Source organism: Eptesicus fuscus, chromosome 7 (assembly GCF_027574615.1).
Source record: "Eptesicus fuscus isolate TK198812 chromosome 7, DD_ASM_mEF_20220401, whole genome shotgun sequence".
NCBI classification, from domain to species: domain Eukaryota; kingdom Metazoa; phylum Chordata; class Mammalia; order Chiroptera; family Vespertilionidae; genus Eptesicus; species Eptesicus fuscus.
The window spans coordinates 105,151,745-105,164,403 of record NC_072479.1 but is presented as its reverse complement, the minus strand read 5'-3'; the positions used below and the strand labels follow the sequence as shown (position 1 = coordinate 105,164,403).

At 60.6% G+C, this 12,659-nt stretch overlaps 1 protein-coding gene across 2 annotated transcripts in view; it reads left to right on the top strand.

Annotated features, from left to right (window-relative positions):
* Positions 1–12,659, top strand: part of EFCAB6 (EF-hand calcium binding domain 6) — a 150,662-nt gene that overhangs the window by 119,043 nt on the left and 18,960 nt on the right. For both annotated transcript variants that reach the window (XM_054719619.1, XM_054719618.1), the window contains 2 exons: positions 2,375–2,570; positions 5,336–5,527. In XM_054719619.1, coding sequence (XP_054575594.1) covers positions 2,375–2,570; positions 5,336–5,527 — 388 coding nt within the window. The remainder of the gene's footprint in view (positions 1–2,374; positions 2,571–5,335; positions 5,528–12,659) is intronic.

Sequence of the window (12,659 nt, the reverse complement as noted above, 5' to 3'; positions counted from 1 at the left end):
AAACCTAGGAGTCTTCTCTAAGTCAGATGGGGAAGCTGGTTCTTTGCCGTAAGCCATGTCCAAGGACGTCAGGGGCGGGTGATTGCTTTAGCCGTCACTGGCTTCCAGGAGCACAGGCTCAGGCCAAGCTCGATGTCCGGCTCCAGCTTCCCCCGCACCTGCCCCACTTCCTGTTCTCCCGGGCTCTTCCCCCGGTGCTCCGTCCTAGCGCCCGGCCCTCCTCCTGTCCTAGGTCCGATGCCCAAGAGCCTCCCTGTCTGCCCCCATCATGCTCCTGGGTTGGACCCCCCATTCCCAGCTTTTCACATCTCTCTCTTCCTTAACTTACATCCTTATTTTGCTGGAGTACTTCCTGACGTAATTTCCTAAGAAAGGGTGGACAGGAAGTAAATGTTCTGCATTCTTGTTTGTCTGAAAACTTTTAAATTCTTTTCCACACAGATTGATAACTTGTCTGAGCATAAAGTCCTAGGGAGGAAATTCTTTTCCCTTAAAATGTTGAAGACATTGCTCCATTGTGTTCAAGCTGTGAGAAGTCCCATGCTAGTGTGTGTGTGTGTGTGTGTGTGTGTGTGCGTGTGTGTGTGTGTGTGTAGAAAGAGAGGAGAGAGAGGAGGAGAGATTAGGAGGACCGATTCATCTTCAAATGCCTGTGTGCTCTCTTCCTCCTGAGATAGGGTCTCCTCTCACTAAACCTATTTCCAGCTGAACAAGAATTCATATGCACTCAGTGAATAAATCATGGGGAAATAGCACCCGATAAATAATTAACTAAATGAGTGTGAGAGTCTTTTAAAACATAGTGAGTCTCGGTGCATTCATAGACGGCAACAAAAGGACTGTGGGATTTCTGTGGTCCACCTTTCAGTGGGGCGATCCCTTCCTTAGGGATTGAAACCTTAATGAGGGTCCATGGCTCGGTTGCTTGTTTCTTCTCAAAGACCTCTTGATGAGAAACAGCTCCGTTATTTGTAATTATATGTAGATTATTCTTTTCTAGATCCAAAATAGATTTTTCTAAATAATACCAAGAAGATTAGCATATGCATTTGATTTTATTACTAAATTTTAATACCGAGTTGGCAGTTTACCCTGCTGATGAAATAGAGCTGATTACCCTCTCCCTGTGCCTACATCATGAGCCAGCGCCGCGGGCTGGGCCGGGCCGGCTGCTCTGCAGCTGTGGGGCGGAGACACAGCTCTGGCTCCTGCTCCTCAGAGCAGGTCTCTGAGTCTCTGGGAGCTTCTCCCTCCCTCGGAGCTTCTCCCCCCGAGTCCCTGGGAGCCTCTCTCTCTGAGAGCTTCTCCCTCCAAGTCCCTGGGAGCTTCTCTCTCTCCCTGGGAGCTTCTCCCTCCAAGTCCCTGGGAGCTTCTCTCTCTGGGAGCTTCTCCCTCCCCGGGAGCTTCTCCCTCTGCTCACCAGGAATCCGGGTTCCTCCTCTTGGACACGCTCCTTCCTGCTGAAAGAAAGTTTAGGTGACGACGTGCCAGGAACGCCCAGAGAACTTGTGACAGAACTGGGAGCTCTGAATGCAGTTAAACTTTGAGTTATTTGCATCTTCAGTAAACTTGCGTTATGTTCTCATGGCACTTTGGATCCCCCCCTCCCCCGACGTGTTCTTGCAGGGTTTAAAGGTGCTTGTGTGTTGGAGCGGAGGCAGGAGGGGCCGGTTTCTATGGGGATGTCCTGCTGACACGCTTACTCAGACGGGCTTGTTCTCTGAGAAACTACTCAGCTAAATCGGTTTTGTGAAGTGTCTTTCAGCTTCACCACTCAGCTTCAGCCATTCTTGTGAAGGAGTGATCGGGTGTTTTACTCCGTCCCTCTCTTCCTTTTCGCGGTCTTTGCCGCATTTCTCTTCTTTTCAGATTCCCCAGCCGCTTCTCAGGGCAGGGTCTCATCAGCTAAGATCTCCAGGACCAGCCCCTACCCTCCATCACCCTCCATCTGGCCCCGCCCCCACTCCACAGGCCTGCCTCCCGACTACCCCGGGACACTGCTCTGCCAGTGTCAGCCCTGCCGAGGCACCTGTTTGCCCCGGTCAGGCCAGATTCCTTAGTGAGCCCTGTCGTCAGCCTTCACGCCTCAGAGCCTCAGGCCAGGCCGCCTGTGGCCTCACCGGCCGGCAGTGGCCCACACGCTCACCTCGCCCAACCTGACCTGCTCCCGGAGCGTGCAGGTTCTGTGTGTGCCCGGCCGCCGCTGGGGCTGATTGGTGTGCAGGCAGGCATGCACCCACAGGCCGGGGAACGGTGCCTGCACATTATTCCTGTTCTCCACCCCATTCTGTGCTCAGCTAGTGCGTGTTGAATGACTAAGTGATAGGGGTTTTTAATTAATATATTCCTTTTTTTCTTCTTCCTTGGGGACCAGTTTGGGAATCAGCTGGCAAGACAATTCCATCAATTACCTTGACTTCTTGAGGGCAGTGGAGGACAGCAAGCCATCCGGCCCGGAGCCGAGAGAAAGCGAGCCGGGCGCGCCTGTCAGTTTTGCGAAGCTGAGTCCGGAGGAGGTCCTGAAGGGCGTCCAGAAAGTGGTGGCCGCCTGCGGCCCGGCTCTGGCCACGGTACGGCAGACAGCTCTCTGTGGAACCGACGCTCAGGGACGCGTGCCCATCATGAGAAAGGCCTGCGAGCCCTTCCCTCCGGGACCCTCCCGCCTCTCCACGCCCCGGGGGTCGCACCTCCGAGGAGTGGCTCAGATCATGTGCTCAGTGAGCAGGTGTCTGTCCATACTTGCTCCGTACAGAGCTCCCATGCCCTGGCCGGTGGCTCAGTGGGTTGGAGCATCGTCCCGTACACCAAAAGGTCGCAGGTTCGATCCCTGGTCGGGGCACATACCTAGGTTGCGGGTTTGATCCCCAGTCAGGGCACGTACGGGAGGCAACTGATGGATGTTTCTCTCTCTGTCTTTTTATTTCTCTCTCTCTCTCTCTCTCCCTTTCTCTCTCTAAAAAATCAATGAACGTATCCTCGGGTGAAGATTTAAAAAATATATTTAAAGGAAAAAGCTTTCACAATCGCCCCCTAGCACGTGTTCTCTGGGCGAAGTGCTCTGAGTTTAGCAAATGCTGGGTCTGGGGAGGAGGCGGGGGCTCCAGGCAAAGAGGGCAGAGGGGGAGCTCAGGAGAGAGCGGGCTCAGCCCTGGGTGAGCACTGGGCCCGTGGAGGGGTGACGCAGGCGGCTTGCAGAGGTCGGCCAGGGCGGGGCTGTGGCTCAGACTCAGGGTGAAGACTGCCAGGAGCTGGGGAGGGTTTAGGAGGACCACCGAGTACACTGGCACTGTGGGCTGGCATCTGTGGCACCTAGAGCGTGCCAAGACCTGGGGACTGGGTCAGGGTCCTCGGAAAGCAGGGCTTGGGCCATGTTCCCGGGGAGGTCACGGTCCCCTGGCCTGGCCCACAGTCTCCCCAGCAGCAGCAGCAGCAGCAGAAAGAGAAAATGCTGGCTGCAGAGGCCAGGCTGCGGTCTGAGCCGGGCACGCAAAGCTGCATGTGATGCCGGCCACGTCTCACATGCAGACTCGCCGGCCCCTCAGTACCAGGCTGGCCCGCTCCATGCCCAGCTCTGAAGAGCGAGCCTGCGGAGGGGTGGGACGAGGGACAGAGGTGGGCCGCCAGCCAGCTTGCAAGCAGTCCGAATGCCCGCATCTTGGCCTTGATCTTGGACAGCTGGCATTTTTGCATGGAGGAGTTCTCTATGAGGATTTAACACTTGGCCTTTATTTTACTGATTATCTGAAGCTCAGTGGGAGCATGATGCGGGCCATCTAGCAAACCCACCCGCAACCTTTCAGCGCCAGAGCTCACACCAGGGCCGCCCTGCCCGGGGTCTGCACCCGTGTGCACGGGGGCCAGGATGTTTCTCAAACCAAGGCCCGTGGAACCTGTGGGAGGAACCCTGGCTGTTACTTCTGGGAAACCCTCCTCAGGCCATGAGGTTTTAAGCCAGAGGGTGGGAGTCCATGGCTGAGAGAGTGGCAGGCGGGCTGCAGAGGGGCAGCAGGAGAGGAAGGAATGACGGCGTCGAAGGACAGCCGTCTGCATACCGGACACGGGCACGCATTTCCTCACAGGCCGCAGGCGTGTCAGCTGCATCTGTTTCTGACATGACATTGCAGCACTTCTAGCTGTGTCGAGCTTTATGGATTCCCAAGCCCTTCCTCGTCTGATTCTTCCCCTCGTCCCGTGCTTGGGCAGCTGGGCCGACATGGGAGCCACGCAGACCCAGGGACGTGCAGGCCCCAGGTCGCCTCAGGTCCCCCGAGGCTCCGTGCACAGCCGCAGTGCCTCCGGCGCCTCGGAGCACAGGTGCCAGGGGGCGGCGCTCTGTGGTCACAGCTGCCGAGGCCGCCACGTCCCGCGACAGGTGCACGTCCAGGTGCCATGGTCAACTCGGCAGCATGAGGTGGGCAGCCCTCTGTTTCTATGGAAGCCGCTGAGCTCAGAGCGGCTCGGGGCTCCGGGGGGGCAGCAGAGCGAAGGCTCAGCGTCCGCTTCCTGGCCTGCGGCCAGAGGGCTCCCCTGCGCACAGCCTCGTCCTCCCACAGGCCGTGCGACCTGCGCTGTGGGCACACGGCACAGCCCCGGGCTGATGGCTGCCTGGGCAGCTCTGGGGGAGGATCAACCGCAGGGCATTTGGTTTGGGGTCTGCACGCACATTAAGTCTTACTTTAAAAAAAATAAAAAAAAGATCTCAACCTACCGCTTCATCCAGATTTCCTAGTGCAGGAAAAGGGAATGCTTTTGTTTCGGCAGATGGGAAAATGTGCTTTCTTTTCATAGCACATGTTTGCACTTTCCCAGTGTGACTGCTGGGCACCAGCGTGGGCACCGGGCAGTGGGGTCCGCCCGCAGGCGAGGGCACCGGCTCGGGCTGGCCGAGGGGAAAGGACAGCAGCTCCCAGCACCAGCCTCGGGCTGGGGGTGATGGAGGGACCCCACCTCCTGGTGCTGGTGGCATGAGACTCCTTCCTGAGCCCCGCCCGCCCGGCACAGTGGTGTTGCCCTGAGCCTCCCGTTCCTGGTGGTTTACTCTCCAAGCAGCCGGAGTGAATGAGGGAGAGACCTCGGGCCAGTTACGGGGCCCAGGGTTCCCTTCGCGCCTCTTCCATCTCGTATCCGAATAGGAGTGAACAGAGCGCATGGCCTGCGAGTCTGGCACGGCGCACGCATCTGGCCTGCCGGTGCCCCTCGGGCCCAGCACGTCTAAGGGCTCAGCGTTCAGGCGGCGTGCCCTCGGCCTCGTTCCCCTCGCGCAGGAGCAGCACGAGGACAACACCGCGGAAACATGCGCTGGACGTAGCACCTGCCTCTTTCTTTCCTCTCGTAGGCGTTTTCTGCCGTGGACAAGGAGGACACGGGGTTCGTGAAGGCTTCGGACTTCGGCCAAGTGCTGAAGGATTTCTGTTACAAGCTGACAGATAACCAGTTCCACTATTTCCTGAGGAAACTGCGGCTCCACCTGACGCCCTGCATCGGGTGGAAGTACTTCCTGCAGAGCTTCGGCGGCTTCCTGGAAGAGGTGAGGGCCCGCGGCTCCTGGGCAAGCGGCTGGAACGCGCTTTTGCGGAACGGTAACCGATTAAAAGCCGATCCGGTAAATCGGCAGGCGCCTGGTGCGATTAGCTCATTCTGAAGGAAGCATTGGTATCAAGTCTATATGAGAAGGTAAACGTGTAGCTTTTACTTCGCTTGAAAGTTACTATCTTATTTTCAGAGACGCTTGCGAGCTTGCTTTTGTCTGGTTGTCTTAGAGTGCTCGGGATTCTTAGGGCCCTGAAGATGATCTGGTGTCCAGAGAAGTGAGGCCCCGAGTGGCAGTGAAGGAACTGGAACCCACTTGGAAGGCATTTGTTGAGGACCCACTATGTGCCAGGCCCTCCCCAGGCCATGTATCAGGCAGTCCTGGGGCAGAGGGAAATGTGGAGATAGTGGGCACACACAGATGTATAATCAGGTGTAGAGAGCAGATGTCGCCGGGGACTGCAGACGGGCACATCGCTGGGCTCTCCCTTTTCTGTGCTGGGGCTTGGGGTCCCTGTTGACCTTGCCTTCACTCGTATGTAAATGGGGAGCAAGCGCCTGGCATTTCATTTCCACTGTGTTCACAAGCCCTTCCTCCTCAGGAAATCAGGGAGTACTTCCTGGAGGAGGGAGGGTGGCTGACCACAGGGCTCATGGTTCTTCCCGAGGACTGCTGCTTTGGCTGCACAAGATGTATATTCTTAGGTGGTTTCTTGATTTGTAAACATGAATGGGCCGACATCATGAGAAAGAATTCCAGTCTAGTTTTAACCAGCACAGATCTCTGTAGTCACCGTTCTGTGCCCAGTGAGCCTGGACACTCGTGAAACATCCAAAAATAATGCAACTGGCTTAACCGAGGTACGCTTACCGGTAACTGCCCCGGAGCTGGGTGCCAGGCCATGTCCAGCTGTGCACTTTATATACACGCACACCTAAGTTCATAAATCCTCGCTCACTTGTCCGGGATAAATTCTTGAAAATGAGATTCCGGGGCAAATAGCATGAAGGTTTGTAAGGTTTGAGGTCCGTGATAGTAACTGCAGCAGCCAGCCCTGTCGGCGCCTTCCGATGTCACTGCGAGCACCGCTGGGAGCACCCCGCCTCGTAGACGGGGCGCTGGGCACAGAGGCGCGGCAGCCTTTCATAGTCACGCCGCCGGGGGGAGGGGGGAGGGGGGAGAGCCCAGGAGTCTGGCCCCGGCTCCAGGCCCCCGAACGCTGTGCCCGCTCCTCCGGGGGTTGTGCATTTTTATTTGTATCAGTGATGTATGCCCGCGTGGGAACAAAATTGAGTTGTTGCCGAAGAGTTAAGGCCGGAGCACCTGATCAGCTCCCCCTCCGCCCGCTCCCGGAGCTCCCGCTGGAACTGGCGGTGTCGCTCCAGCTGTAACCAACCTCCTTGTCTCCGGGATTTGCCTCCCTCCCGCGCCCGAAAGCATTGCTCTGGCCATTGCTCCCAACTCGCTGCGATGAGGGAGGACTGGCTTCCCTGTCCCAGCGCCTGGGCCTCCTCCAGGGCCCCCTTGGGTGGTCCCTCGGTAGCTGCCTGTCACTCACACTGATGTCATTGCCATTTCCCATGTCACTGGTTTCTCTCTCAGCTGTGCATCTGTTTGATGTATACCTTCCCGTTGTGTGGCTTCACTCTCCCATCAGCCAGTGTCCTGCGGGCCCACTGTGTGCCCGGCTCGCACCGTGTGGGGTCAGCAGGAGCCACACTGACGCGCCCCTGCCCACCGGGAGCTTGTATCCACCGAGGGAGGAAGAGAAGAAATGAGAAAACATGGCGTGTGTCCGACCCCAGTGTGTGCGCGGAGAAGGTGTGGCAGGGCAGGAGGAGGACGTGCGAGAAGGCGACAGGAGCTGAGGCCCAGGGGAGGGAGGGAGACCCAGGGTCAGAGCTGGCGCGGGAGGTGCCCACAGGTGTGAGAAGAGTCCGGTGTGGCAGCCCCGAGCGGGTGACGGGGGCAGGAGGGCCGGTTGGGGCGGGGGCGGGCGGTTTTGGGCACAGGAGCGGCGTGACCCGACGTACATTTTAGAACGTCGCTGTGGGAGCGGGATGGAGAGGAAACTGTGGGGCCACGGCCAAGGCGGGAGGCGGCCTCACCCCTTCGGTGGGGAAGCTGCTGGCGGTGAATTCCAGACACGTCTGCAAAGTGGACAGGTAGGCCTTGCTGCTGGCACATCTGTGCTGAGAGAGGGGGGCGGTGAGGGGGAGAGGACAGGAGTGGCCCCAGGCGTTTGGGGTTTGAATGGGGAGGCAAGAGGAGAGGAAGGTGTAGGACCCAGTCCCAGGACTATGGGCTCCCCTCTTCCGTGTTCCAGTGCACCCGTGGATGCGAGCCCAGGCCTTCTGCGGGCTCTGTGGGCAGCGCGGGCTCCTCGGGGCAGTGTGTGCCAAGGTCAGGGCGGCTCCCGCCTCAGTGCGGCGCCTCCCTGGCCTCGGGCCCCCACGAGCATTTCTGCTGCCTCTGGAATGACAGGACCGTCTTGAAAGCTTCAGACATCGCCAGCCCGCTCCCCCATGTTGGTTCTCGCTGTCCGCCTCCGGGAGCACGTCACTGCGCGTTCCTGCGGGAGGTGTCAGGGCCACTGCAGTCGGAGCCGGGGGGCTGGGACCGGGGATGCAGGGGGCACTGTGGGGTGGGGGCGGGCACGGCCTCCGCCTGCCTTCCGGGTCTGGGCGCAGTCAGGATCAGCCCCGGGATTGGACTTGGCTTTGGGGTGGGGAGCGCTTGCTGAGAACCAGGGTGCGTTTACCAGGGGGACAAGCTGAGCGAGGGGCTGGGCTGGCAGACGGCGTGAAGGTGCGGTGTGAGGCCTGGGCGTGGGCGGCCACGGCAGGTCAGATATGGGGGTTCTGTTGTCTCACCTGCTGCTGGGCTGGGGTGAGCAATTCAACTGTGGTGCCGCATTGATCCAAAAATTGCAACTAAGTGAGGCTGTAAGTTAGACTGTTGGCTCCGGAGGGAGCTGGACGTGGACTGGACGTCCAACGTGGGCTGGACGGGGTCGGGCGGGGGAGGACCGGTCAGCACCCGCGGTCCCCTGGTGGCGGTGACTGCGCACAGCCCCTGCGGTCCCGTGTCCCTTTCTCTGAGCAAAAGCAGAATGGCGGAGCCTCGTGGGCAGGGCCCCGGGCTGGCCGCCTGGGGTGGCCGGAGGGCAGGGATGCTGGGTCATCGCGCTGACCTCTGAGGTCCGGTCCGGCTGCTGTCCTCAGAGCGGGAAACAGCCACAAAGGACAGGCAGCGCAGACGCCTCGCCCTGCAGCTCATTAGCTGCGATGCTGCGTCCTGCCCCTGGGGACGCGGCGGCAGTTGTTGAAGGAGATTACCCAGAAACCTGAAAGCCGCCATCGGATGTTAGGTACCGGAAGGGGGTGCTTCTCCAGGAGAGAATGAAGGTGGGCGTTTCCAGTGAAGAGGAGCGGAAAGCCCAGCAGCGTGTTTGAGACCAGTGTGAGCCCACACGTGGGAGGTGCGGCAGCGCGCCCTCGACTTGTCTTCCTGTCGGTTGTGGAAGTAACGCGTCCATGTGTGTTCCACGAATGTGACGAGGGAGGAGGGCTCTCTCCGGGAAGTGCGGGACATTCCTGCAGTCAGTCGGGTGGTGAAGCTGTGCCGTCACTGTTACTCTGCTCCTGATGGCCAAGTCCCCTCGGGAGACTTCCGGGGATTTTCAAATGTTTCCCGTAAATTCCACCCGCTTTCCACTTGCCGAGGACCGTGTGCTGCCTGTTGTCCTGGAGACCGCTGGGGAGGGGGCAGGTTGCGGGGACCAAGCGGGCCGGGCGCGGGGCTGCTGGGCCCGCAGTGCGTAAGCTGAGGCGATGGGCTGTCGACCACGCCTGCCTCTCTGTGTCCCGTGGCAGCCCGTGGGCCAGGCCGACCTGGCGCACCCAGGACTCTGCTTCCGGGCCTTTGAGTCCGGGAGCTGCCTTCCTGCGGGGGGAGAGCGCGGGGACCTGGGCACAGACATGTGCCCACGTCCTCTCAGCATCGGCGTCCACGTGGGTCCTGCACTAAGAGAGATGGTCAGCTTCAGGCCACCCTGGTGAGAGCCCAGAGTGCGCACGAGGTGGCACAGCCCGCCGAAGCCACCTGACCGCCGCTTCCCAGGACGTGAAAGCGAACCTGGGTCGGTTCCAGCTCCTCCGCCCCTGCACCCTGGCCCCCTGCACTGGAGCCACCTCTGGAGAGGATTGGGGTCCCCCCCAGGCTCCGTGGTGTGGACATTCGCGGCGGGGCCTGCTGCTCTGAGCTGCCAGACGGGACTCTGCGGGAGCAGCCATCGGGGGCTTGGCCCGCTTTCCGCTCCTCTCGCAGAACGTGCCGGGGCCACCCAGGCTGGCGGCCGCTGACCCAGCCGAGGGCGGTCACCTCCCCCTTCTCCGCCGAGACCCCCCTCAAGCAGCTGCTCCGGCAGCGGACGAGCTGACCAGGAGTCCAGGGAGGTTCGGGAGGACGCGCATCGCACTGGCTCTCATGGAGCAGCATCTGTCGGGCATCGAGGGAGTGAGTTGTCTCACAGCTAAACGTCGCCGGCTCGGCCGGGCGGGCCTGGGTCCTGCCCTGCGTGTGCAGCCGCGGCGGGCGCTCGCAGGCTCAGGAGCTGCTTCGAGGCCCGTAGCCCTCCGGCCCGCCGGCGACACTCCCTCGGCATCCGGCTGGCGGTCTCTCGAGTCCTTCCCTGAGGGACGCTGTCTGCATGTCCTACCCCGAGGGGCTGTGGCCCCGCAGGCCAGGCGGCCCTCATTCGGTCCCTCCAGAGCCAACAGTCTAACTTACAGCCTCACTTAGTTGCGATTTTTGGATCAATGAAGCCCCAGAGTTGAGCTGCTCCCCTGAAGCTACAAGGTCAGACCGTATCGGAGGCCAGGCGTCCACCCGAGAACCGTCGTCCCCAGTGGGACACAGAAAATCCAGACGCAGCCAGTGCAGCGCTGGAGGCCGCCGCACACGTGTGACAGCGGGGCCGTGCGCATGCTGTTCTGGCTTCCGTTGCCCCGTTGGCCTGGAGGAATCTTAACTCTCAACACGCAGCAAATGGCAGAACGTGGGCTGGACGGGGGTCGGGCGGGGAGGACGGGTCAGCACCCACGGTCCCCTGGTGGCGGTGACTGCGCCACAGGAGCGGCCGCGACCACTGGTCACAAACCAGAAAGTTCCACCTCGGTGCTCCCGAGCCCCGAACCTGAAGGGTCCACGCTGAGCGGGTAAGAGGAAGGAGCAGGGGGCCCCCCTGGTGCTGCGCCTGGCCAGGTCCGCCAGCCTCGTCCCGCAGTCGGACCCGGCATCCGGGTGGCTGACATGCTCAGCGCACGTGCTGTGGGCCCGGCGCGTCCCGAGAGCTTTGACAAATGAGTCAGCGATCGTCCAGCAGCCTGAGGTGTGGGTGCTGCCTTACCCGCATCCTGCGGATGAGGAGCCCGGCGTGCAGCGAGGCCGAGCGTCCGTTCTGGCCCCACAGGCAGTGCTGCGGCCTGGTCAGGCTTCTCCAGCCCAGGCTCGGCCTCAGCTCCGCCCTCAGCTCCCCCGTCCATGGGCACCGGCCCTGCATGCCCGGGGGACCGGCACTGGACAGACTGACGGTGGGAAGAGCTCGGGTGGCACCGAGCAGCAACCAGCAGGCGCTGGCATCGTGGCTGCTGCTCCTCTGTCCCACTCAGTGAGGGCTCCTGCTGAGCAGTGTGACTGGACGGTGCGGGACTTACTTGGTGGAAGAGTAACAGTCATAAATGGCTTCAGCCGTGAGGTTATTGAGTCATTAAAGGGCCCAGGGGGTGCGTCACTGGTTCCCTTGCACTTCCCTGCATTTATGGCCATTTTACACCGCGGAAGGACTTGTGAATTGCATGTTTGCAGAGGTGTCCAGCTGGATCCGCTGTGAATGTCAGGCCGAGGCGCGTGGCCGAAGTGAGCGCGTAGCCAGAGGAGGAGGTGGAAGGCCTCGCTCTGCAGGTTCCTGGCAGAGAGCGCATCCGGCTTTCTGATGAGTTTGCCCCGCGTCTGGATTTGGGGGGGCGGGCACCCTGAGCATCAGGAACTAGGCATGCAGACTTGGTCGTGGCTAGAGCAGGGCTGAGGGGGGAGAGGAGGCTGGGGTGGGTGGGGCAGATGGGGAAGGGCCCTGGGGGGGCGTGCAGGGGCAGAGCCCTGAGTGTGGTCCCCCCGCCACGCTGCCTGGTGGGCCTCTGTGTGTCCACTCCTCCGGGGCAGGGGCCCCACCCCAGAGACAGAGCAGGCTCTGGGTCAGCATTCCTGCTACCGTCTTCTTGGTCTTCTTGTCGGGGAGGCGCTCGCTCCGTTATCAGCATTCAGGGGAGGAGCTCGGGGACCTGGGGCCAGGCCTGACCTCAAAGAGCCGAACCCACTTCAACTTTGTTAGAAAACAGAGAGAAGCACAGGACCTGGAAGGGTGACGGAGGGTGAGAGGAACGCTTACCATGTCCCAGCGGGCGCCTGGGGAAGGAGGAGCAGGCAGAGCGCCTCTGAGCCTGGACTCGGTGGCTTGAGTGTGACTTAACTGTCGCCTTTTGAAGGGAGTTCGGGGATCTTGGGATTCGCCATCACCCCGCCTGGGAAGAGTCCTTGCACGGACGGTCCGGCCGCGCTGATGCCGCCAGGAAACCGGGGTTGCGCCTGGAACCTGGGGGACTCCAGCCTCTGCACATACCACGTAGCAGTCCCCAAGCCCGGAGCGAGGCCCCTCCCTGGGGCGGGGTGCAGGGCCAGTCTCCATCCGGACGCAGGTCCGCCAGCGGCCACTCCCACACGACCTCCGCTCCGTTTTCATCTGGACTTGGTGATGCTTTATCTGGTTTTGACAGGCGGTGTTGTCGCTGTTGTTATTTTTAGCTTTCATTAATCCACTGTAAATAAAATGAAGACACGGTACAATTAATTCTTTCGCTAATCAAAATATTTGATCACATGAAGCAATTTTTCAATTCTTGGGAGTAATTGCACTGTTCCTACAGGAGGCGGAGGCGTCCTCTCCGAGGATCTCTAATAGAGCCACTGCCCCCTGCGTGTTCCTCCTCCCGCGGCCCGGGGGGCTCCCTGCCTCCCTCCGCGGTCAGGACAACCCCGTGACCCCAGTTCCAGCAGCTCCCTGTGCCAGCAC